The sequence below is a fragment of the Protomyctophum bolini genome, assembly GCF_963924005.1.
Source record: "Protomyctophum bolini genome assembly, chromosome: 17".
Classification (NCBI taxonomy): Eukaryota; Metazoa; Chordata; class Actinopteri; order Myctophiformes; family Myctophidae; genus Protomyctophum; species Protomyctophum bolini.
Genome location: NC_137878.1, coordinates 35,505,427 through 35,532,306, shown reverse-complemented (window position 1 = coordinate 35,532,306; position 26,880 = coordinate 35,505,427). Strand labels below are relative to the sequence as shown.

General features: G+C 45.0%; 1 protein-coding gene across 3 annotated transcripts in view; it reads right to left on the bottom strand.

The window, feature by feature from the left end:
* The window catches only part of ripor2 (RHO family interacting cell polarization regulator 2), a 127,674-nt gene that overhangs the window by 24,424 nt on the left and 76,370 nt on the right, over nt 1-26,880 (bottom strand). For all 3 annotated transcript variants that reach the window (XM_080788202.1, XM_080788201.1, XM_080788203.1), the window contains exons 2-10: nt 21,956-22,076; nt 18,023-18,178; nt 17,658-17,736; nt 16,852-16,875; nt 16,239-16,292; nt 6,902-7,051; nt 4,003-4,066; nt 2,196-2,239; nt 1,439-1,564 (exon numbers count right to left, since the gene is read on the bottom strand). In XM_080788202.1, the coding sequence (XP_080644328.1) occupies nt 1,439-1,564; nt 2,196-2,239; nt 4,003-4,066; nt 6,902-7,051; nt 16,239-16,292; nt 16,852-16,875; nt 17,658-17,736; nt 18,023-18,178; nt 21,956-22,076 (818 nt within the window). The remainder of the gene's footprint in view (nt 1-1,438; nt 1,565-2,195; nt 2,240-4,002; nt 4,067-6,901; nt 7,052-16,238; nt 16,293-16,851; nt 16,876-17,657; nt 17,737-18,022; nt 18,179-21,955; nt 22,077-26,880) is intronic.

The following is a 26,880-nucleotide window of genomic DNA, read 5'->3' as shown; positions in this document are numbered from 1 at the left end:
CACACACACACACACACACACACACACACACACACACACACACACACACACACACACACACACACACACACACACACACACACACACACACACACACACACACGCACGCACACACGTATTAAAGCAGCCCTGTGAAACACTCGTTTTGGAAACACCTCAGTCATTACAGCATCTGTCTACGGCAGTGGTTCAAGTGGTCAAGCACCTTGATATCTAGCCTATCTGGCCGTGGACCCCCACCTGAAAAGGTTTTGTGCCAGAGACCCCCAGAAGAGAATATTCATGTTAATTCAAAATTGTTTGGGACACCAGCGGCTCAGGGGGTAGAGCGGCCGCTTGGGAACCGGAAGGTTCTCAGTTCGATCCCGGGCTCCCCCAGAGTTAGTGCCAAAGTGTCCTTGAGCAAGATGCTGAGCACCAAATTGGTCCCCATGAGCAGGTTGGTGCTTTCATGTTTTCCTCCGCCGTCGGTGTGTGAATTAGTGTGTGTGTGTGTGTGTGTCTCGACAGATATGGTCACATTGACATAAATTAAAATACTGTGATAGGGCAACCTGAAAGCGATTAAAACATAATTGTGGTGGCACAATTTACGAGTCCGTTTCCCAATCCTTTTAATTTCAAGTGCCCTGCTAATTTAACTGTCAGTGTATAAATGTAACCAAATGGATGCAATAAGGGTCACTCTCTACAATAGCCTGCACTACCCAGGACAAAAATAACATAACCGTGTCATTAGAGTATCCCCATAGAGTATCCTGTCCCATGCTTAGGCAAAAACAACTATTATACAAACAGTATACACGCTATACAATAGTATGCATTATGCATAGCAAAAAAAAAAAAAACACAGTCTCAGTGGCATTAGTATGCAACCATACTGACTAATGCCAAATGATATAAGGATGCAGAGCCTGTTTTAACATGCTTCCTATAATGGCAATAAAGGCATTATTCATATCTGTCACACTCCAAATGTTGGGTCTTGAAATAAAGACATGTGCATCTGCAGGTCTGCTCGACGTGTTGTAATGATGCCATGCATTAAATGAGCATTGACAAGCCTCAAGTCATCACATTACACCGGAGCGCTGATTCCCCTCCATGTACGTGAAACTCTACACGTGGAATGAGTGAGTGAGGCGACGGCTTTCATTAACATGGGAAACCAGCAGGACAACGGGGGGGGAGGGACGAATGGAAACAGATTTAGAAGCTGTTCAGTTCGAGACTCAAACTATAAATGTGGCGTTTCCCTAGTATAATGGGATACAAAAAACGAAATAATACTTCACAAAAGCTGTTGCTTTGGAATAAAGTGCCATCGGAATATTTCAGTTTTTTGTTTTGTTTTTAGGGTGGCGGGACAAAACTAAGAAACAAACAAAAACAGTATATTTAATTGGATAATTTAAGTTTAAAAAAACACGGTCAGTACCTTGATGTTGATGAGGTCGGTGATGAGAGGCACGAAGATCATCTCCTCTCCGTCCCAGCTCTGTCTGGAGTTCACCTCGATCCTCCCCTTCAGCTTCCAGCGCTGGCGTCCGTATCGCATGAAGATCTAACAAAACACCACGAGGTAACAGTCAGGAAAAATGAAGACGGGCTGAAAGAAAGACAGCTGATCCTCCCGTGCAACGCTGATGAGAACCCTTTAACTTCTTCTGTACGTTTAGAAACGTATCTGGCAATACAATAATTAAGCATTTCTCTCTCTCTCCATACATTGAATGTACGTTCAATTTCAAATTCAGTTTATTTCCTAACGCTGACTAAGCAGATTTAACCGTAGCGTCCCTATTCTTGGTAAGTCATAACATGCAAACATTCAGCAAAAATATGCTATATACAACCGTGAGCTTGTCCATCGGCTACTTTATTTGTTCTCCTACATTAACCCATTCTGACCTGAGATCAGATTCATACGAGGTTTCCACGGGACACACACTGGTCTGATTAACCCATTCTGACCTGAGATCAGATTCTAAAAATGTCAGTCGTTCTTCAAATTTTTCAAAAATAGCAGACCTACAAGCTCGTATCGCGCCACTCGGTGGCGCGATATGAGCTTGTAGATCTGCTATTTTTCAATAGCTAAAGCATAACATGATGCTAACACCAAAATGGGTGCCCGGTCAGAATGGGTTAAAGCAGCATTATTCGTTTTTTTTTTTATCACAACAGTGACTTACCTCATATTGGTCTCCTTGACAGAGCCTCGCAAAGCCAGCCAGACCTGGGAACAACACCACAAAACAATTAAACATACCTGATCTAGAGAGGAAATAGGTCAAAGAGAGGAACCAGTATGGAAGACATAATAAATACGTTAAAGGAGAACTGACACGCCCCTCGGGAGCTAATAACTGCTATCAAACAATGCTATCATGATTCTGACGTCAGGGTGGCGAAAGCTTTCCCCAACGACTTCTATGCGGGCTCGCCGGGCTTGGTGGCCGTGGTAGCATAGCAACTTATGCTACTATTTTGGTGTCACATTTAGCTTGAATACTGGGTGAAAGTCTCATTCAAAAAATTAATTTTTCGCAACATTGTTCAGGTGAACTGTGTTTATGCTTGTTCATTGTAATAATCAATATCGCTATGATTATTTTATTTATCGCCGCGTCGCTCCGCATGACAACATACAGTCTAGCCCGTCTCAGATGCAGGCTGCACACACACGGACGGACGGACGTATAGTCTCTGGTCAGGTCCCCGCATTGAACTGGGCATGTGTGTACGCACACACACACACACACGGCTATAGTGCATGACAGCGGGGAAGAGAGCTACAGACGCCCGAGGCAGATTCCGTGCCATTGCGTGTGTGTGTGTGTGTGTGTGTGTGCGTACCAGAGACTATACGTCCGTCCGTCCGTGTGTGTGCAGCCTGCATCTGAGACGGGCTAGACTGTATGTTGTCATGCGGAGCCGGAGCGACGCGGCGATAAATAAAATAATCATAGCGATATTGATTATTACAATGAACAAGCATAAACACACAGTTCACCTGAACAATGTTGCGAAAAATTAATTTTTTGAATGAGACTTTCACCCAGTATTCAAGCTAAATGTGACACCAAAATAGTAGCATAAGTTGCTATGCTGTGTGTGTACACACATGCCCAGTCCCCCGTAGAGGCTCATGATCTCGTCCGCAAGACTATGCCTCGGCATAGCGATATTTATTATTACAATGAATACAAACATAAACACACTATAGTTCACTTGAACAATGTTGTGGTAACTAACTACGGTATTACAGAGTGAGAGCGAGGGTGTACATGTCAGCCTGCGGCTGAGAGGGGAAAAGAACAGTAGTCGCGCTGCTCTCACAGCGGCCAGACAACAGCAGACCGTCCGTAGTCGCGACTGTCGCGCTGCGGGGCTGAGAGGTCTCAGAGCGGGCAGACAGGGGTGTTGGCGACCGGGGGAACATGGGACTCCAGTCCAAAATTTGCGCTTGTGCTGCAGTTCCCCTAAAAAACCCCACGCCAACCTCAATTGCATTCAAACTAAGCATTTCTGGCGAAAAAATATTTTTTTTCAATTACATTTATAGCCAATATGACGCTAAATGTACCGTCAAAAACGCTAGCCTGACCTATAGCCACTTGTTGCTAGCGCCGTAGCCCCGTTTCAAACTGTTTCAAACTGTTTTCAGTCAGACCACGTGATGTGCTGTACCACCCATATTAATTTCGGGGCATGTCAGCGGACCTTTAAGGACATAATAAAACAAATGTAGTAAAACATAAAGAAAATGGGATATATATTTACTTGGTCCCAATTACTGTTTTGATGAGACTGCCCTTTTATTGAGGATGTGTTTCATTTAGGTGTAAAGGGTCAATAGTCTGTGTTCTCCAAAACCAGACATACAAATTGTGTTTGTTACCGTCGTTATTATATCGTCATGAAAATCCCACCACAACCTATTTGTAAGGTTATTATCAAGATTCACAACCTATTTGTAGGGTAATTATCACGTCTCACCTTTCATTTTGATGTGGAACTCCCCGAGCAGGTTCTCCAGCTCGCTCTCAAACGTGTTCATGTTCTGCACACACGCACACACACATTTCCCATAGATCAGTGATTCTCAACGTTTTTAATTTCAAGGAACAGCATCGAAAATGTATGCCCTACTTGATCTGGTAGCCTACTTTTGCTATTTCTTTTATTAATGTTTTATCCTGAACGGGCTGTTGTTAAATAAACCACACCAAAGGGGGACGGGTCGGGACAAAACGTTTTTTTTTTAAGGTAAACCACACCAATGCAACTCAATTAGTTGCATTGGTGTGGTTGACCATAAACACCGTGTTGTCCTGACCTGACCCTTTGGTGTGGTTTGGGCTTTAGAGTTAGACCCCTACAGGTCCATTTGGACCCCTGGTGGGGTCCCCAATAAACCTCGCGTTCATCTGCCTTTGCAATGCATATGGCCCCCGAAATGGTGACGAGCCAACCGGATTCGTCTGGAACCAGGCTAGGACCAACCAGGGCCCAGTATGCAAATATGGGGGCGGGACATTGCAGAAAATAATCTTACACCGAGAGGAACGAGACTAAGATCCACGCAGTGATATTAGTGTCGCTACGCGAGGCTAGGTCCCCAAAGCTTCATGACACATTTCAACTACTTTTGATACGTTTGTGTGACGCAGTAGTATGATCAAGTACTCTAGGTCTAGGACATAAAAATAAAAAAAACAATCGTTAGAATAGAAGTACAAAGTGACACATTTAGGGGTTCTGTGGACTTATGTCTGTGTGGGCATGGGGTGCCCTAAGTCCAAAATGTTTGAGAACTATTGCTAAAGACACACAGTCAGGTAAACAGCACTGTTTTTGTCACACAACAACAACAACAAGCACAACAACGACAGTCATTAAGTCGTCAGGAAGCGGGCTTGACAAAAGCCATCCAGAACACAGGAAGTAGGACAGTTTATTTAAGCATCGGTGATGACAGGCGTGTGTGCCAACTGGTATAAGTAGCCGCGCGCAAGCCGTGCGTGTGTGTGTGTGTGTGTGTGTGTGTGTGAATGACAGGGTGTGGATGGTCATTATAGTGAACAAGTGCCTTCAAGTGACACACACACACACACACACACACACACACACACACACACACACACACACACACACACACACACACACACACACACACACACACACACACACACACACACACATTTTGGATGTCAAACAAACGCGGCTATGGACATCAGCGTAGATAGATTCCGTGAGAATGTCCGTTTGTGAAAATTCAGAGTCAAGGTGATTGTGTTTTCCGACCTCAGTGTACCAGAAAAATAAGAATGAACCCGCACACTCACCTGCTCCAATTATTAGGCCTAATTTATTGCCGACGTTTCGACCAGATGAAGAGAGCCTTGGCTCGAAACGCTCCAAATAAATAAAAAAATCTGAGCAAATGCGTGTGCGGGTTAATTTCTCATTTTTCTGGCGTCACTTTCTAACCCAGCACCGATAAAGTGATGTGTATGTATTCTATTGTTCTGTTATCTCCTACCTCGGTGTACTCCTTGTAGCGTGATGTGTATGTATTCTATTGTTCTGTTATCTCCTACCTCGGTGTACTCCTTGTAGCGCCGGTTGATAAGTGATGTGTATGTATTCTATTGTTCTGTTCTCCTACCTCGGTGTACTCCTTGTAGCGCCGGTTGATAAGTGATGTGTATGTATTCTATTGTTCTGTTCTCCTACCTCGGTGTACTCCTTGTAGCGCCGGTTGATAAGTGATGTGTATGTATTCTATTGTTCTGTTCTCCTACCTCGGTGTACTCCTTGTAGTGTGATGTGTATGTATTCTATTGTTCTGTTCATCCTACCTCGGTGTACTCCTTGTAGTGTGATGTGTATGTATTCTATTGTTCTGTTCTCCTACCTCGGTGTACTCCTTGTAGTGTGATGTGTATGTATTCTATTGTTCTGTTCTCCTACCTCGGTGTACTCCTTGTAGCGTGATGTGTATGTATTCTATTGTTCTGTTCTCCTACCTCGGTGTACTCCTTGTAGTGTGATGTGTATGTATTCTATTGTTCTGTTCTCCTATACCTCGGTGTACTCCTTGTAGCGTGATGTGTATGTATTCTATTGTTCTGTTCTCCTACCTCGGTGTACTCCTTGTAGCGTGATGTGTATGTATTCTATTGTTCTGTTCTCCTACCTCTGTGTACTCCTTGTAGCGTGATGTGTATGTATTCTATTGTTCTGTTCTCCTATACCTCGGTGTACTCCTTGTAGCGTGATGTGTATGTATTCTATTGTTCTGTTCATCCTACCTCGGTGTACTCCTTGTAGTGTGATGTGTATGTATTCTATTGTTCTGTTCTCCTACCTCGGTGTACTCCTTGTAGTGTGATGTGTATGTATTCTATTGTTCTGTTCTCCTATACCTCGGTGTACTCCTTGTAGCGTGATGTGTATGTATTCTATTGTTCTGTTCTCCTATACCTCGGTGTACTCCTTGTAGCGTGATGTGTATGTATTCTATTGTTCTGTTCATCCTACCTCGGTGTACTCCTTGTAGCGTGATGTGTATGTATTCTATTGTTCTGTTCTCCTATACCTCGGTGTACTCCTTGTAGCGTGATGTGTATGTATTCTATTGTTCTGTTCATCCTACCTCGGTGTACTCCTTGTAGTGTGATGTGTATGTATTCTATTGTTCTGTTCTCCTACCTCGGTGTACTCCTTGTAGCGTGATGTGTATGTATTCTATTGTTCTGTTCTCCTACCTCGGTGTACTCCTTGTAGCGTGATGTGTATGTATTCTATTGTTCCGTTCTCCTACCTCGGTGTACTCCTTGTAGCGCCGGTTGATAAGTGTTGTGTATAGTATTCTATTGCTCTGTTCTCCTACCTCGGTGTACTCCTTGTAGCGCCGGTTGACCTCTGCGATGCTGTCCTTGGTGCCCTTGGTGGAGGGAGAGGAGGAGAAGGCCTGCTTCATCCTACTGGCCCCGTCACGCAGTCTGCTCTGGATGAGGAAGGCCTCGTACAGCTCGTCCACCTACACGCCACGCAGCGCAGCGCACGTGTGCCAAAAGACGACAAACAAAAGATGTTGGTGGGAGGAGTGGAGATCAGATTCACACGAGGTTTCCACTGGACACACACTGGTCTGATTAACCCATTCTGACCTGAGATCAGATTCTAAAAAATGTCAGTCGTTCTTCGATTTTTCAAAAAATAGCAGACCTACAAGCTCGTAGCGCGCCACTCGGTGGCGCGCTATGATCTGCTATTTTTCAATAGCTAAAGCACGACACGATGCTAACACCAAAACGGGTTCCCGTTCAGAATGGGTTAAACCATTCTGACCCGAGATCAGATTCTACAAATGTCTTCTACATCCTGACAGTTTTCTGAAAAAGCTATGTTTCCATGTCAGTCGTTCTTCGATTTTTCAAAAATAGCAGACCTACAAAGCTCGTAGCGCGCCACTTGGTGCCGCGCTATGAGCTTGTAGATCTGCTATTTTTCAATAGCTAAAGCATAACGTAATGCCAACACCAAAAGGGGTTCCCGCCCAGAATGGATTAAAATATGAAGCAATGTACTCCATCATAATTTGTCACTTCCACATAGAGCCTCTCGTTGTTAAAAGTGACAGTGCACGCCGCCCGGTGGGACGCTCACGGAGCACGGGCACGTGACGGACGACGCCGTTCGCCGCTCATTTGAAGGCGTCTGCCAGAGCTCATTATGCACAGCCAACGCTGTCTCATCCCAAACACACAGACACCGCAGTGACGTGCAGGACAAATGTATAACACGGCTTTCAGGTTGTCAGGTTTATAACACGCAGAGCGTCAGCTGCGATGAAAACATAGCAACACGGGACAAGAAGCGTGATCGTAGCTTACACTGGTATGCGAACCGCGTGGTTCACAAACCTCCAAGGACAGTTGACACTGACACGGTTTGATAAATGTTGTTAAAGAATAGAGTGAATTCTTTGTTTAAAACAGGGCACATTCTTAATGCAATACAACAATGCAGTGTGTGCGTGTGTGTTAATAACTACCTTCATGGGGGTAGACTTGCTCAGAACCAATAAGGAGCATGGGTTCAGTGCACTGACTGGTTGGCAGCTCAACCAGTCAGTTCAGAGACTCCATGCTGCTTGTTAGCTGGAACCCCAATAATACATGACTAATGTGTGGATGTAAAGCCTTTTGTCCGTGTTCTTCCTGTGTGAAGACTGTTGAACTGTTACCAACCGTGTGTGTGTGGGGGGGGCATGCACTGGAACCGAGAGCTGTCTATGAGTTGTTTTTAACCATGCACCTCGTGCATTTACTTATTTACTACTGACCTATTGTCCTTGTTTTCTGGCTATAGCTATTATTTTCCCAATTTCCAGAAAACTTCAAATGATGCAGGAGCCTGTATGGCAAAATAATTTCACCCACTTTTCTTTACAACTGACATGACATTCAGGTTGACGTTGTCTGCGGCATGGTTGCGTGCATGTCCGTGGCATGGTTGTGTCACTTGTGCGTATGTAATGTCTATGTGGACCGCTATTCTTTTCCCCTCAACACCAAATTTACTTGCCCCAAAAAATCGCCGTTCTGCAAGCTCAAAACACGTGTTGGGAGCATGTAGAGTTGTAGACCATGGTATCCAATTAAAATCAAATGGCTTGAATTCCTCTTTTCATACTTGTGAACCCAAAAATTAAATGGCATTTGGAAAAATGCACAGAAACTCAGAAAGCTTCACTTGAATTGAACATAGCCAGGTTTCTCTCTCTCTCTGGCTACTCTACTAGGCCCTTTTTTAAACAAGCTCCTCACCTCCCATCCAGTGCCGTCACTATGATTTATATATCTATGCTCAAACCAAGTGGAAGTGTGTAGGGCGAGTGGCAAGGAGCTAGTTTCAAAAAGGGGGTAAGTCTGCCTAATTAAACTAGAACCCTCTCTTTCTATCGCTTATTCTCTCTTTCACTTATTCTCTCTCCCTCCTCTCTGTCATTCCATTTCAATTCTTCCAATTCAAAAGGGGCTTTATTGGCACGAGAAAACAATACGTTTACATCGCCAAAGCAAAAAGTGGAACAAGACAATCAAAACCAAAACAAGGTATACAATGAAATGGTAATGGAGAAATGTGTAAACAAGAGCTGTGTTACATTGCAACATAGAGAAGAACTTTCTCACAAAGCACATTATAATTGTGCATTTGCTGTCAGAAAAAAAAAGGTTATGCATCCACATGGGAAAAGTAAGCCTGGGATACACATTTGATGCAACTGGCAGCCGCATTTCGATGTGCTGCATTCAATTCACTGTGTATAAATATAAACCCTTTGGTCAATTCACTGTATAAATATAAACCCTTTGGGACAAATAACATCTCTCTCTCATTTGCTCTCTTATTCTCCCTCCCCCCTTTCTCTCTCTCTCTGAAAAATAACATGAAAATGCATCAGTTTTGTTTCATATCGCCTCAAACATCCAATCACTGTCACAGTCTATTTCCGCACACACGCACGCAGGCACGCACGCACGCACACACACACATCCTAGGGACATCATGTTAAGTTACGTAAACCAGACGACCCAGTGACACACAAACACACTTATCCTCACCACAGCCACACTGCAATGCAGGCATGCACGCTGGGTATAATGATTTATTCTCCAACCATCCGTAAAGCCTCACTATACCAATAATAACACACCACTTACTGTACAAAACATGAAATACTGTTAACACTTAAACCCTAGTATACAGTATGTTTTGGTTTATAGGGTCACCCTGTCTGTCAGTACTAAGCCCCTACTTTTCAGAACTTCTTTGAAAAAAAAAAGAAAAAGTCTGCTGGAAAGTATGTCCTTTGTAAAGGTTTGTAAAGTAAGTAACTGTATGTGAAAAAATGTAATTCACATGATATAAATACTGTACATAGAATATGAGTATGGATCAGATATTGTATAAAACATATCGTTGCTGTAGAGACTGTATCTTCATATACATTTTCTTTTTTTTCTCCGATCTACAAGTTCTCAATGTGTTGAAACGCAACACAGTGTGTGCTTGTAGATCAGCTATTTTTGCCATAAAATTATTAAAGTTCCTACAACATGAAATTCAACTTTTTTATTTGTTGGGTTTTTGTGGGTTCCCCTACGTGTCTTCTATCCCACAAATACCCAATATTTTGGGTTTTATGTATAGTGGTCTCACAACAGGCCAACTGATTTGGAGGTACACGTGATATCACAGGTCATCTCCCTACTTTGTATAATCCCTCCACATCTCCAGTTCCAAATTAGCATTTAATCTTTGGGGACTGTGGGAAGGGGTGTGGGCCTCATAATCAGTCAAAGATATGGGAGGGGAGCAGCTGGGATGAGGGGGTGGCAGAGAAAATGATTAGCATACACAGCGCCCCACCACATCAGGACATCGTGGTACTGCAGCTCAAAGTGATTTAGAAGCCAGACAGAAATGACTCAAACCATTAGAAATACATTTGAGGGACATAAACAATAAGATAATTGATATTAAATGTTAAAAATCACACCCATGACGTAAAGTGAGGGGAGCTCTAACCATCGTACAACATCATCATCAAGAATGGTGGTCCCTTATTGGCCAAGGGTTCCCAACGACATACATGTGCCGATTTGCTCACACACATATGACGTAAATTCTCCATTCATTGTCAATGGCACTTAATGTTTATGTAAAGACAGAATCTACACTATAGCTGTTTATAGGAGCGGCTAGCGCCCCTCAAAGAGTGGCGCGCTACGAGCTTGTAGCTCTGCTATTTTTGAAAAATCGTGAAAATGTGGCACAAATCTTTGAATGCCGGTATATATTCTTTCAGAAGACTTTTATTATTTTGACATCAGGTCTAAATGGGTTAAAATGCATGCAAGTTTAAGTGGTTAGGTTGGTCTGTGGGTTGTATAAAAATTGAACCAATGAGAAGGATTAACTAGACTAGAGCTTGTAGTACTGTAAACGTAACTGTAACTGTCAATGTAACTACATTGAATCCATTGGAACACAGGTTACCATTTTGGACATACAAGGTTTCCACCCGACAGTGAGAGTATGAGCAATACATTGTACGACAGATATATTGGCTTCAGTTGTGAACAGACAATAGCATGATGTCGAGATGATGCTATGAGGCTTGTGGATAGCATAGAATCTCTAGGATAAAGGGGGAGGGTCCCATTAAACTGGGGCCATTAAGCTGGGGCCATTATCCTGGCTCACAGGGGTTTTTACACATTCATACGCACACGCACGCACGCACGCACAAACAGTGATTATAAGGAGATTAAACCAGGCGGACCACTTCAAAAACAAATCAAAGGCAGACCCTTCTCTGGGGAGGCGTGAGTATGTGTGTGTGTGTGTGTGTGTGTGTGTGTGTGTGTGTGTGTGTGTGCGCGCACACACGCGTGTCGATTAACATCTGAGGACAAGCAGGACGAGGGACGTGTGGGGAATCAAAAAGCCCCAACATGATCACATGCAAATGACACTTTCCAGCACACGGTAAACATGATGCAAACAGGCACACACACACACACACACACACACACACACGCACTTTACTTGTGAGGGCACTAACCATTTTTAATCCTTAACCCTAAGGCTGAAAATAGCAGATCTAGAATAGATTGGCAACTCTTGGCGCGCGACACCAACACGCAACTATGAATGTAATAGTACACCACAACTCCACAAACCCTTTATTTTAACAATAAACCAACATTTTTGATCGGTGCCAACCGTCTCCATTAAGTAAGTCAGTCACTCACACACACACACCCCTACACTAGTTGTGGGGACAATTGGCCCTTAGTTGCAAGTATACTAGCATACACAAACTCACAGCCTATATTATGTAGGATAACATCACATCATAGGCCTTGAATTGAGCCACCTGCTACTTCCTCGCGTGCCAATTACATCTTGGACATCTGCGGACATACAGACGCACACCTACTGGCGCGCGCACACACACACACACACACACACACACACACACACACACACACACACACACACACACACACACACACACACACACACACACACACACACACACACACACACACACACACACACACACACACACACACACACACACACACACACACACACACACACACACACACACACACACACACACACACACACACACACACACACACACACACACACACACACACACACACACACACACACACACACACACACACACACACACACACACACACACACACCCCCTAAATCACAATCTTTATCGTCACATCACAGGTTTAAAGATTATTATTATTATTGTGCATGCAGCTCCATTTTTGGTTACATGAACAGATAAAGGAACAGAGGGGGGGGGGGGGGGGGTGTGGGGGGGAGAGCAAGGATAAAAATACCAGTAAAGCGAGGCATGTCAAGAACAAGCCGGAAATCTAAGACATCTACATAGACAGCATAGTCTCTGGAGCCAGACTGTTGCCTTCCACAATCTCCAAATGCTTCTGTCATAGAGTCTGGAGCAACGGGAGCTCTGACAATGATCAGAGGATGAAGTGGACGTTACGGCCAATGATAATATAAATAAAAATGATAAAAGTAAACAGCAGTACTGTTGGGGCTTTTATGCAAGCAGTCATTTAGTATGCATATTATTATTTATTATCGTGACAACCCGTCGCTTCTCGACAATAACAAAAACCGTCTCTGCAGAGCCATCACTTCAGCTTCTCTACCCGTGCTTTGATTGACGAGCTAAATAGCCAATGAGGGTGCTCTCCCTCCCACCCTTCTGCCGCCGCCTCGGTGGAGAGCTGGCTTAACACTAACACTAATACATATACAGTAGCAGTAGCAGTACAGCGAGGTGTTATCTCGCTATACCTCTGAGTCAGAGGTGTCTTTACAGACAGAATAAAAAGGTACAGCGAGGTGTTATCTCGCTATACCTCTGAGTCAGAGGTGTCTTTACAGACAGAATAAGAAGGTACAGCGAGGTGTTCTCTCTACCTTTGAGTCAGAGGGGCGAAGCTTTGTGTTCCTCTTTACGGACAGAATAAAAAGGTGACGTCTTCTGAAAACAACAACTCACTTCCCGTTTGACCCAAAACGGAGGCCAGGTCACATTTCCTCATTTATTTACTTAAAGTTATCTAGTATAGTATGTAACTTTGCCATGTGTTTACACAACAAACACATGTATATATATTTGTATATGTAAACACATAATTTCCCATTACCAGCAGTCATCAGCCACTGTAGCAGTGTGGTGGTGTTTACCCGCAGGAACACATTTCCCTCACATTTTGGCATTTTCACTGTTTTGTTTAGACAGGGATGTTTTTGAGCTACCCAGTTTGTTTGTTACCAAAGCTAACAAACAGTGAAAACACGAAAATATGACGCGCACGCGCGCACACACACACGCACACACACACACACACACACACACACACACACACACACACACACACACACACACACACACACACACACACACACACACACACACACACACACACACACACACACACACACACACACACACACACACACAAAATGGTCCTCATCATCAAAGTATAGCCCCCCCCCTTATCTCGCTCTGCTCCACTGACTGCCTTGACCTACATCCTCAATGCCAACACAACACTTGGCAACGTGACCACGCCGGTCCAATGATTGGTGTGTGTGTGTGTGTGTGTGTGTGTGTGTGTGTGTAAAGGGTTAACATCTCCCGGTAGATGTCTACTGTGCACTTCAAGATTTGAAAAGGAACACTTCTCCAGGTAACCATGGTTACCTATAGAACAACACTGGTGTGTGTGTGTGTGTGTGTGTGTGTGTGTGTGTGTGTGTGTGTGTGTGTGTGTGTGTGTGTCAGATCATAGGGACCACTAGACAACGATAAAAGGCAGTTTAAAGGATGTACGTCATTGGTTATGAAAATAATGTATTATAATTTTCTAGTTATAGATTGTTGCTGTCCAAAGCTGTTACAATCTGTATACCAATATAGTTATTTAGTCACAAGATCTTGTTACTTTTCATTGGTTACATATTAGCCCATTAAGACCTGGAACACATCTGTGTCACCTTAGCGTTTAAGCACTTTAACCATTATTTTAAACTTCAGCTGCTGAGAAACAGCAGATATACAAGCTCTTAGGGCACGGCACCGAGTGCCACGCTACGAGCTTGTAGATCTGCTATTTTAGAAACATTGTGAAAATGACTGTGTGAAAATCTTTGAATTCTTTCAATAGCAAACATTGAAACTCAAATCTTTGCTCCTGGGAGGTCCCTGGTACAACATCTTTTCAGATGGATGTCGGCGGCCATGGTTTGAGAACCACTGATTTTTCAGAAACTTTTTTTGAAGACATTTGTAGAATCTGGTCTCAGGTCTCAATGGGTTTTAATAAACCCCGGACACACTTCACCACTTTCACCCAGGAATCCCTATTCTAATCTGGACATGCCATTCTAACTCATGCATTTTGAACTTCAAACTAAATCTGCTATTTCTTTTTGCTACTTTTGTATGACACTGCCAATCGACAAAGTAAAAAAAAGATGTGAGCGGGTCATCAAGGCCGCTGTCGCCTCAGGGCATATATATACGTTGCTGTCGGGCAGAAACCTCTCTCCTCGCCCTACTAGGTCATGCTACAGCAGCATGCAAAAGCATTAAAAGTAGCAGATCTACAAGCGTGTCGAGCTTGTCGTTCTGCTACGTTTGCTATGTTTTAATGTAAACCCTGAAAAGTTTGGACATTATATGTTTGTATACGAGTTTTCCACCCGACAGAGTCTATATGTTTTGAGGTGCATGAGGCCACAGTGTACCTGCGTTGGTTACACAATTCTGCTTTGTTGCCTCTGCCGTGTGTATTATTAGTCTACTCGCACACTGTTTTCCTTCACCGTCACGTTCGTAAATGTTCTTAGTTAATGCTCAGTGTTGTGTGAATTTACACAGGCAGGCAATCGAGTTGCGTTTAATTGAATTCAGTCCAACCGTAAAAGAGTGAGAGAGACTCACAAACACACAGACACAGGGCTGGCACCCCGCCCACACACATCTCACCACAAACCAGCAGCTCCATACCAAACATAACAACACACTTTCCAAACACAAAGCCTGCATGTATGGCTGAAGACAGCTGGGGTTTTCCCCAATACATTTTGGATATTCTTTTTTCACCCCAATCCCCCCTCCCCCCCATTCAATCCATGGCTTAACTTGTGATCCTTTTGTCAAATCCTTGTGTCCTTAACACGGATTAAATCATAATAGATGACGCATGACTGAGTCATGACATGAATCCCTATAGCGTGCCTGTTCTGTCCACGTCATTACAGGTGAACGTTCAAGTTCGCCGATCTATACAGGTTCACGGCAGGTGGCAAAGTGACTCACTGTGGGCACTGTAGATCAGCCTACTATAGATCTACTGTAGATCAGCCATGTTCAGCAAAGAGATTTGGTGTAGGGGGGGGGGGGGGAGGGGGGGAGTTTAGGGGGCGTAGTACAGAGCCCAGGGGATCCCGGTAGAGGGCTTAATAGGTTAATGACTTTTTAATGACTAGATTTAGCCAACATTGGTGTGCGTTGTGCCATGCAAGCCTAAAAGCTCTCCAGGAAAGAAAGATGTGTGACGCACATGCAGACACTGTGACATCCGGTGCATCTGGCTTTGTCAAGTCCCTTAAGTGTCTAGACGAACACAATTGGCCCGTGACTGTTCGGGGGGAGCGAAGCTGGCCAGGGAGGGTGATATTTGTCACTGTACTCTACAGGCTGTGGAGGAGTATGGCGAAGGCTGCACACCCTCCCGGTGGGGGCTCCTCACTGGCAGGTGAGTCAGTAGGATACAATAGCAATGACAACACACAAAAGTGTGTAGGAATCAATTAGCCAATCATGCCAAGTTAGGTAATGCCAAAGATGTTTAATTTAGGAAGATAGCCCATCCTAGAGTCTACCTAGTAGTAGTAGTAGTAGTAGTAGTAGTTTTTTGGTCATTAAAACAAATCAATACAGTGCCTGCTTTTTCTTTGCAAAAGAAACATTGACCAAAAAGGTGTAGGCTGAAGCCTATAAGCTTATAGTGCCTACCCTTCTAACAAACAAATGGCTTTCATAGGTAAAATAATACAACAAAGCAAACAAACAGAACTACCTTGCTCATGTGGAACTCCAGGCGTCTCATGTAGCGCTCGATGGTTTTGATTTGCTGCAGACAAGAGGCACAACACACACTATATTTAGACCTGAGGCCCACTCTAAAAACGCCCTCTAAAACCCAAATTGTTATTCAAAAATGTACAGTATGTATGCTGTTACATGTATAAAGCAACAACTAGACACACGAGACACAGAGCATGTTCCTGGATTGAAAGGTATATTACCATCGTATAGGTTGCAAGGTACAATAAGACAAGGTTCAGCCACTAAATGTCGCACGCTCAATGCCTTTCTCATATGGTTGCTAATTTCCATAAATGTACCTTTCCCAACTAAACAAAAGCACACAGGTGATGCCGGCTGTCAGCTTTCAGAGGTAAACAAAAAAAGATTTATTTTTAGAAGACTATTTATTATTTAATTCATTGTCTTACAGGGAAAGTGAGTGATTATTGTATTCCACACCTTTTGAAATGTTCTGTGTATTGTACATCTGCTATTTTTGGCACACAACACCATCATACAACAAAGCATAAATAAGGCGTTATGTTAACTTGTAACTAGGATGTTATGAGGTAAAAATGTTTAACTAAAAGCCCATAACTCACCTTGTCCAGATCATACAGTACTCCCTGGAGAGGAAACACAAGGATGCCGAGTTATTAACACGTCTGATTTCATTAAATAAAGACATATCAAACATGGAGGTACAGTTTAGACGGGGTTGGACTAGCCTGGCATGGCGTAGATATTAGTCTGGAACTTCGACATGGAGTATTCATTTCCGACGGGCGGTTACAAACAGATTTCACAGCAAAAAACAAGTCTCAATTTGAATAGTGGGCTTTAACCCATTCTGACCTGAGATCAGATTCATACGAGGTTTCCACTGGACACACACTGGTCTGATTAACCAATTCTGACCTGAGATCAGATTCTAAAGATGTCAGTCGCTCTTCGATTTTTCAAAAATAGCAGACCTACAAGCTCGTAGCGCGCCACTCGGTGGCGCGCTATGAGCTTGTAGATCTGCTATTTTTCAATAGCTAAAGCATAACATGATGCTAACACCAAAACGGGTTCCCGTTCAGAATGGGTTAATTGGTCAACCCACAACCCTGGGGTGAGCTAAATGTAATTCAAACTGAGGAGTGCCAGACCAATCTCCCAAAGATTCTTATTTTTCCTGTGCCAGATTCCTCTGGTTTCCAGGCTATAGGGTTGGACAGCAGAGTTATAGGGTAAACCCACATGTATTAAGGAGAGGCATTAATATGTTTTGGCCTCTGCCTATGCCTTTTCGATCAACCAAACAGAAATGCTTGATCATGTAATGTGAAATTGTAACGATTTGTTATATTGTTGATGATGATCGAAATGAACTCAAACTAAACTAGAAGACGTCATGTCTCACCAGGCGAGAGTTCCTCTTCATGTCCTTCATTAACGAGGTCAGTTTGTCCAACTCTGTCTGATGGACTTCCAGATACTCACTGAGAGAGAGAGAGAGAGAGAGAGACAGAGAGACAGAGAGAGAGAGAGAGAGAGAGAGAGCATTAAATCATATACTACTCACTGACAGAGACACATGTCAAGGGGAAGCAGACATCTAAGATATATCGGCCTAAACTCACAGCATAATACAGCTGGTATGGTACGGTATGTGCATGAGGTTAGACATTATGAAGATTGTTTTAAGATGAGGTTGAAACGGGTTCCTTTAATCTTAAAGGAGTACTACTGACAGTACAGACAGACAGACAGTATAGCTGGACTCACTCCAGGCCTTGTTTCAGTGCATTGTAAACGTCCTCCAGTCGTTTGGGTTGAGGCTCTCTGGAGGCGCTGCCCCCCTTGTGTCCCGACAGGTGGGCTTTCTTGGGCTTCGACGGGGTCTTCTTCTGCACCGCAGAGTTCCCCATGAACGAGTTACACCTACACACACACACACACACACACACACACACACACACACACACACACACACACACACACACACACACACACACACACACACACACACACACACACACACACACACACACACACACACACACACACACACACACACACAATGGGTCAGGCTTCCTCTGCACTGATTCAGTTCTTTGCCACTACGCTCTTTTGCATGGTGAAAGAATTTCGGAACATTTCGTCCGAAAAGTGTTTGAAAGGGGGTCCCATTTGCACGAATGTCAAGTGCAAAAGCAACACCCACCCACCCACCCACACACTCACACACACACACACACACACACACACACACACACACACACCTGGTGCACACAGTCAATAAATAATACAGTATACAGACATATTATACACCCTTTACAAACACCCTGCCTGATGCAAGGAAGACAGTAGCAGGCTAAGCCCATAACGATCAGCATAAACCACAGCCAGCTGATGTTACAGTGTTACCTGGTAACCATGGTTACAATGTTACAGATAAAGTTACTGCTACAGTACAGTACAGTACAGTACAGTACAGTACAGTACAGTACAGTACAGTACAGTACAGTACAGTACAGTACAGTACAGTACCACTCACTTCAGATGGGTCTGATTTTTGAGTGGTGCAACCACTCCCTTACGGAGCTATGTGTGTGGGTGGCTGGGTGGGTGCCTGGGTCTGAGCACGAAAATAGCATGGTTGTTTTTCGCCACCTGTGCGCAACCTAACACACACACAAACACACATATTAACTGTATATAATATTATGATATCGGGTGTGCCAGTACAGTACAGTGACAGTACAGTACAGTAGAGGGTACACTAGAGGGACCACCACACGGTGACTCTGTCATTTCTCAACCATTTCTGACGTGGGGCGGCTTGCCGGAATTGGCCCGGACCCCTGGGCGAGTTCCGGGGACCCCCCCCCCCCCCCCCCCCCCCGCTGTATATAAATCTAGGGCGCACTGAGCGACGACATTGTGCAGCCTTGGCAGTCGCGCGCGCGCACACACACACACGCACACACACACACACACACACACACACACACACACACACACACACACACACACACACACACTATATGGCCCTTCATGCACACACTCAGTCATGTTCACGTATGCATAAGCAGTAGCACAACACAACATACTCATGGTTTCAGTGCTTGCTCACTGACTACAATGCACGCAATCACAGACGGACCCCCCCACACACACACACACACACACACACACACACACACACACACACACACACACAGTATATGGCCCTTCATGCACACACACACACCATAGTCACACAGAAGCCGCAAGTAGCCGTGTACACATCCGACACACACGCGGAACGAGAGACAACGCAACGACACACACACACACACACACAACTCTGCACCCTGCTCGTTAGCAGAATGGCAGAACGTCACGCGCTGTCACCTCGCCCATGCTGCATTCATTCCAACCAATTACGTCCATTCTGTTCACAGCCGTGGCTCAAACACACACTGTCTTACACCCAAACACCTGTACCTACTGTAGGGTTATCAGCGCTGTCCGGACCTTGTACGAACAAAACTAACGGTACTTTTTTAGGAAATGGAAATACGGTACACATACCATGAAACTGTTTCTCAATGCAGTTATTATTGAGTCAAGTATCAGAGGATCTACAAGCTCACTCGCAACGCGTTTCCAGCCTGCAGATGTGCTGTACTTCCGATACTTTCGTGTGCCGCTGTAGCATGAAGTGACAAAGGAACATTTGGCGGAGCTGTTAAAACAGCTTCCTGTGTTAATGATTTTGAGACCCAATTTAGGCATAAGGTAGCTCTGTTCCATAGCTCTAATGCGTTGCATTATACGTGTGGTGGGGGGCTCAGAGTGCGTCCACTAAGGAAAGTAGTCTTTCTATTGACACAACCCGCCTTTGTTTTGGCGAGTAGCAAAAACGTTCTTTTTATTTTCGCCAAAGAGGAGAGGCTGGTCTGATTTCGATTTGAGATTTAAAATTGTAAGTCCCATAGCCTTGTACTGCGCAGGGCAGAATGGTAGAAGCAGTAGAAGGTTATGGATCAGAGCTAGGCGTAAGGGAGCGTACACGGAGATGGGGTGTTGGTGGTGGCACCGTTATGTAACGGACATGGAACTGGTTCTATCATCTCCTGAGAGTGTTTAATCCTCGCGGGAACCCATAGGCCTGCTGGGGCCATGGCTGCAGCATGCAGCTTAAAGAATGGAACCCGTAGGCCTGCTGGGGCAGCATGCAGCTTAAAGAATGGAACCCGTAGGCCTGCTGGGGCAGCATGCAGCTTAAAGAATGGAACCCGTAGGCCTGCTGGGGCCATGGCTGCAGCATGCAGCTTAAAGAATGGAACCCGTAGGCCTGCTGGGGCCATGGCTGCAGCATGCAGCTTAAAGAATGGAACCCGTAGGCCTGCTGGGGCCATGGCTGCAGCATGCAGCTTAAAGAATGGAACCCGTAGGCCTGCTGGGGCAGCATGCAGCTTAAAGAATGGAACCCGTAGGCCTGCTGGAGCCATGGCTGCAGCATGCAGCTTAAAGAATGGAACCCGTAGGCCTGCTGGGGCCATGGCTGCAGCATGCAGCTTAAAGAATGGAACCCGTAGGCCTGCTGGGGCCATGGCTGCAGCATGCAGCTTAAAGAATGGAACCCGTAGGCCTGCTGGGGCAGCATGCAGCTTAAAGAATGGAACCCGTAGGCCTGCTGGGGCAGCATGCAGCTTAAAGAATGGAACCCGTAGGCCTGCTGGGGCAGCATGCAGCTTAAAGAATGGAACCCGTAGGCCTGCTGGGGCAGCATGCAGCTTAAAGAATGGAACCCGTAGGCCTGCTGGAGCCATGGCTGCAGCATGCAGCTTAAAGAATGGAACCCGTAGGCCTGCTGGGGCCATGGCTGCAGCATGCAGCTTAAAGAATGGAACCCGTAGGCCTGCTGGGGCCATGGCTGCAGCATGCAGCTTAAAGAATGGAACCCGTAGGCCTGCTGGGGCCATGGCTGCAGCATGCAGCTTAAAGAATGGAACCCGTAGGCCTGCTGGGGCCATGGCTGCAGCATGCAGCTTAAAGAATGGAACCCGTAGGCCTGCTGGGGCAGCATGCAGCTTAAAGAATGGAACCCGTAGGCCTGCTGGGGCAGCATGCAGCTTAAAGAATGGAACCCGTAGGCCTGCTGGGACCATGGCTGCAGCATGCAGCTTAAAGAATGGAACCCGTAGGCCTGCTGGGGCCATGGCTGCAGCATGCAGCTTAAAGAATGGAACCCGTAGGCCTGCTGGAGCCATGGCTGCAGCATGCAGCTTAAAGAATGGAACCCGTAGGCCTGCTGGGGCCATGGCTGCAGCATGCAGCTTAAAGAATGGAACCCGTAGGCCTGCTGGGGCCATGGCTGCAGCATGCAGCTTAAAGAATGGAACCCGTAGGCCTGCTGGGGCCATGGCTGCAGCATGCAGCTTAAAGAATGGACGACTGTCCTCGCCGAGATGAGCCGTCCTGCTCTCATGTTATAACGATGCCAGTGTTTTATGTTCTAGGTTTATTTTATGTTCTTCAAACTCAAATCACACGTTTTTAATTTGGCCATGCGTTAACGTGTCAATAAAGCGTTAATTTGGACAGCACTCGTTTTTAAAGGTTTCATGACATTAATTTTCATTTATTTTTCGTTTTTTCTTTCAGGTTTTATGACCTCAATTACACAAAAAAAAACGGAACTTTGAACCTTCAGGGCTGGATACTCACCGCGAGCGTCTCTCCTGCAGCGTGCTGAAGCCAGCGAACGACTGGCTCCGGATGATCCCATTGGGTCCTCCAGGGGAGTGGGTTCCTGCCGCCATGATCTCCGGGACGCGGGAAGACACTCCTGGAGGAAGAGACGAGGACAAAAGACATGGCGTTAGAAGGACCCTGAGGCTAGCCAACATCTCTAGACACGGCGTTAGAAGGACTCAGAGGCTAGCCAACATCTCTAGACACGGCGTTAGAAGGACTCAGAGGCTAGCCAACATCTCTAGACACGGCGTTAGATGGACCCAGAGGCTAGCTAACATCTCTAGACACGGCGTTAGATGGACCCAGAGGCTAGCTAACATCTCTAGACACGGCGTTAGATGGACCCAGAGGCTAGCTAACATCTCTAGACACGGCGTTAGATGGACCCAGAGGCTAGCTAACATCTCTAGACACGGCGTTAGATGGACCCAGAGGCTAGCTAACATCTCTAGACATGGCGTGAGAAGGACTCAGAGGCTAGCTAACATCTCTAGACACGGCGTTAGATGGACCCAGAGGCTAGCTAACATCTCTAGACATGGCGTTAGATGGACCCAGAGGCTAGCTAACATCTCTAGACACGGCGTTAGATGGACCCAGAGGCTAGCTAACATCTCTAGACATGGCGTGAGAAGGACTCAGAGGCTAGCTAACAAAACATCTCTAGACATGGCGTTAGAAGGACCCAGAGGCTAGCGAACATCTCTAGACATGCTGTCTCTACGAGGCAGCCAAGACACTTGAAGAAATGGTCATAATGGAGATGTGTAATTGCCAATAGATGCCAAAAAGGATAGATCAATAGGTTCTTGTACTTGTTTTTTTTTACTTGCTACTCTGTGGTATATCTAATGCATTACAGCCGTACAGTGCATTACAAACATTCTTGTTTTAAAGTTCAACAGTACAATAAAATAGGTTTCGGAAAAACATTTGAGGTGACAGTAACATGAAGGAGATTCGGCACTGCCTTGGGTTGGGTGGGTGTAGTTGGATGTAGATCCCATAGGCTGGGGGGACGGGAATGGTCGGTTGAGACACAACCAGCTTCTGTTTTACTAGAAAATATCACAATAAAATGTATAGCAAAAAAAAAAAAAACTAGTCTAGCCTCTAGATGTCGCTCTACACTCCACAACACCTGTGGCATAATGTTCCTCATTTCCCTGAGTCACATGATCTACACGGGTCTTGTAGCTAATCATCTCTAAAGGGGAAAGAAACGTACCTACAAGCGGAAGCGGAATCAACATGGATTAACGGCTGACCCGGCAAAACAGACAGCGGCGCGTCACTGAGCATCACAACGTGCCGTGAGCATGTAGATAGATAGGCCTATTTCCAAGTACAAATCAGGCTTAAGATATGCGTAAAAGTTCAGCCGACACCCGAGTCAGTCAACCTCAAATATTCTGTGGGTGATGCTTCACTGGAATGCGTAGTCATTGTGCAACGCAAGGCCGGCTGCGCTCGCAGCAGCGGCAGCGATGTGGCAGTGATGATGAAGATGACGAAGATGATGGTGGCCCTGTGCGATGTGGACTAGCAGCATTCAGAGCCTGTGCCAACATGTCTGCTCTCCTCCGGCCCCGTCTGTCACCCGTGTTAACAACACCGGTGTTGCCAGATTGTGCGAGAGAGAGAGAGAGAAACAAGCAGCCAGGTCTATGAAAACAAAGCCCAGAAGAAGCCAACGCACTTAGGCCAAAGGAGCACTCTAAACGTACAATGCATCCGCTATTTGCAAATGGCAAATCTACAAGCTCATACCATGTGATGCATGAGCCTTTTTAAACACAGATCTGGTATGGGACGGGAGTACCTTCCAGATGGGGTCCGAGGACAAATGCATATTAATCTGGGGGTCCTTGACATGAAATTGTTTGAGAACCACTACTTTAAACAACATTAGGAAACAAGCCCAAATAAGCAGCTATACACTTATGAAACAACCCCGCCCACCTAAAAAAAAAAGAAAACTAAAGGAAAAAAGAAAATGCATTTCGCAGCTACCAATATTTACTTTGGTGACTTCACAGAATTACAAGCCTATGGTTGCTTATAATAATAAGACATGGCAACACTGAAACTGTTACTCTTTAACACCTGTTACTCTTTCACACCTTCTGTCAGGTGTCAACCACCAATAACCCTCTGTGCACGACTGCACGTGGTGGCCTATGTGTGTGTGTGTGTGTGTGTGTGTGTGTGTGTGTGTGTGCGCGCGCGTGCGTGCGCTTTGTGGGATCTGTACATATGTTTTTCCACCAGGACTCACAGAGGCTGACTTTGTGTGGTTGCACAATGTTGACATAACCTAAGATGCCTCATTATTATTATTATTATTTATTTTTTTCCTTTGGGGTCCAAAACTATATGTTCAGGGGACAAGATCAGATATTAGTGCCTTAGATTTTGCGTGATGTTTTTGTCAAGTTGTTTTGTACACCCGGGGTTCAAGTTAAGCAGGGTAATAACAACCTTGTGTAAGAAGCCGTCTGAAACACATTTCCGTTTGAGAAGAAAATAATTCCGGCTAGGTGCGACTTTGGAAACCACAGGCGTCAACACTGCATTTTGTAAAAAGGTTACAAAACGCATGTAAACAACAATGGTATGTGCATCCTATAACAAAAGATTACCAGTTACCAGGCCTCTAGACGTTTAGCCGCCATTGTACGCACTGCACCCCTATAAAATCTAATTCCACGCGGAGCAAATTCCTGGAAAGCCAATCTACACCAATCCTAGCAGCCACTTATCTAATAAGCCTGCAATAGAGTGGCATCCTCTCTCCTCTCCTCTCCCTCAACCAGAGTCCGCGGCTATATTTAGCTAGCACGAGCCTGTCAGGAGACCACAAAGGCTTTTGTTTTCTCTTCAATTTGGCGATGTTGGACATTAGACAGAGGGAGAGGGCTGTAAATAGACGCTCAAGGGGGGTGGGTGGGTAATAATGTTAACATCAGAGACCCCAGAAACAAAGGGAAGCGCCAAGTTAAAAATAATATAAAAGTTCATACAGTCTTGTATATCGTTGCAAAACCTCTTATCTCCATATTTTAATGTTTATTTTTATTTTTTATTCTGTAAATTAATGCCCTATTACTTCATACAGATCATACGCAACAGTGTCACATAAAAGCATCAAACATATAGCTCGACAAGCTCAAACAAGCATGGTTCCAGTGTAGTGATTTCGTCACAAGTTCTGGTTAATATTTTTCATGGATGGCCCGGGTGGCACTGCATGGCTAGTGTAGCGGTCCGGACACCTATATAAGTATATACTGTATATACCTTTATTGAAAGGATAATCCCCTTGAGATGCCTCATCTCATTTTCGAGGGGGTCCTCAACACAAATGAACAGTACATACAAAACAGTACACAAACAATACATCCATATACACACACACACACACACACACGACAAAACAGAACAAAAGGTTGTTGAGTGAAAATTGATTATTTAACATTGAAATAAGTGATTGATCGTCACAAGTATGCCAGGCTATGCGATACCATGTCATTTATCACATATTTCTGTTAATTTCTGTTAACAGCTGATGGGGGAAAGTAGACCCTTTAAGCAGTTACTATTACTTTAAGAGTGTGCAGCTGAGCTGTGCCCAAGCAAGGTCACATAGTGACAGGGCGATTTCTATATAGTGTCAGGGAGAGGCAGTGACACGTCAGATATCTCCAGGACCGACCAACCTCGGGACTGTGCTTCGAGGGGCCCCCCGATCCGCGGACTGATATGATCGAATCTGATTCGTGATGTATACAGGTCGTATCTGCTTTCATATGTGTCTTTGCTGTTCATATGTATATCACATGACCATTCAATTTGGGATAATTATGGGCAATCAATAAATGCCAGATCGTGTGAATCCATGATTTTAAGTGTACAGCCTGTTTATTGGACTATTAGATAACCCTCTCATAGAATGGCACATCACAGCCATGTAAATCCACACCAACTCCGTTCAAATAAACGTCAGTGTTCAGCTGACTTGAAGGCAGCCCCAGTGTGGCCAGGGACGACCGGCAGATGACCCCTGCGCAAGTGCTGGAGGTACCACCCACGCATACGCGCACACACACAAACACACACACACACACACACACACACACACACACACACACACACACACACACACACACACACACACACACACACACACACACACACACACACACACACACACACACACACACACACACACACACACACACACACACACACACACACACACACACACACACACACACACACACACACACACACACACACACACACACACACACACAGGAAGGAACAAGTGTTTCCTTCATGGCAACACACACCAGCTCTACCATGAGTTCACTACATACCTGAGGGAGGGAAGGAGAGAGAGAGAGAGAGAGAGAGAGAGAGAGAGAGAGAGAGAGAGAGAGAGAGAGAGAGAGAGAGGCAGGGGTGGGGGGATTAGCAGGCGTTGACACCAAGGGTTGCCCAAATAAAAGTTTGTAGTTTGCTTGCTTTCACGTTGCCCGACCAAGTGCTCGTTTGAGAGGGGACAAATCTATCTGAGACTGACAATCTGACAATCCAAAGGTTTCATTTTACGCTCTCAAGAGTTAAATTATTGTTACACATCTGCATTGCTTAATTTGCAAGAAGTCTACACAATTCAACGTTTGCCTGTTATCTCTCCTAATGGTACCAACATCAATACAGAATCTTGTCCAACGACAACAAAATATTTGTTCGTTTTGGATCTGAGCGGCTAAATCTCATAAAATGGTGGTCCGTGGATCAAATAGTAAATACCCAATACATACTGGGCTTTGATATGAAAAGGGTTGAAAACCACTGCCTTAATAGATTGCCCACAGAGGGCTGTACTT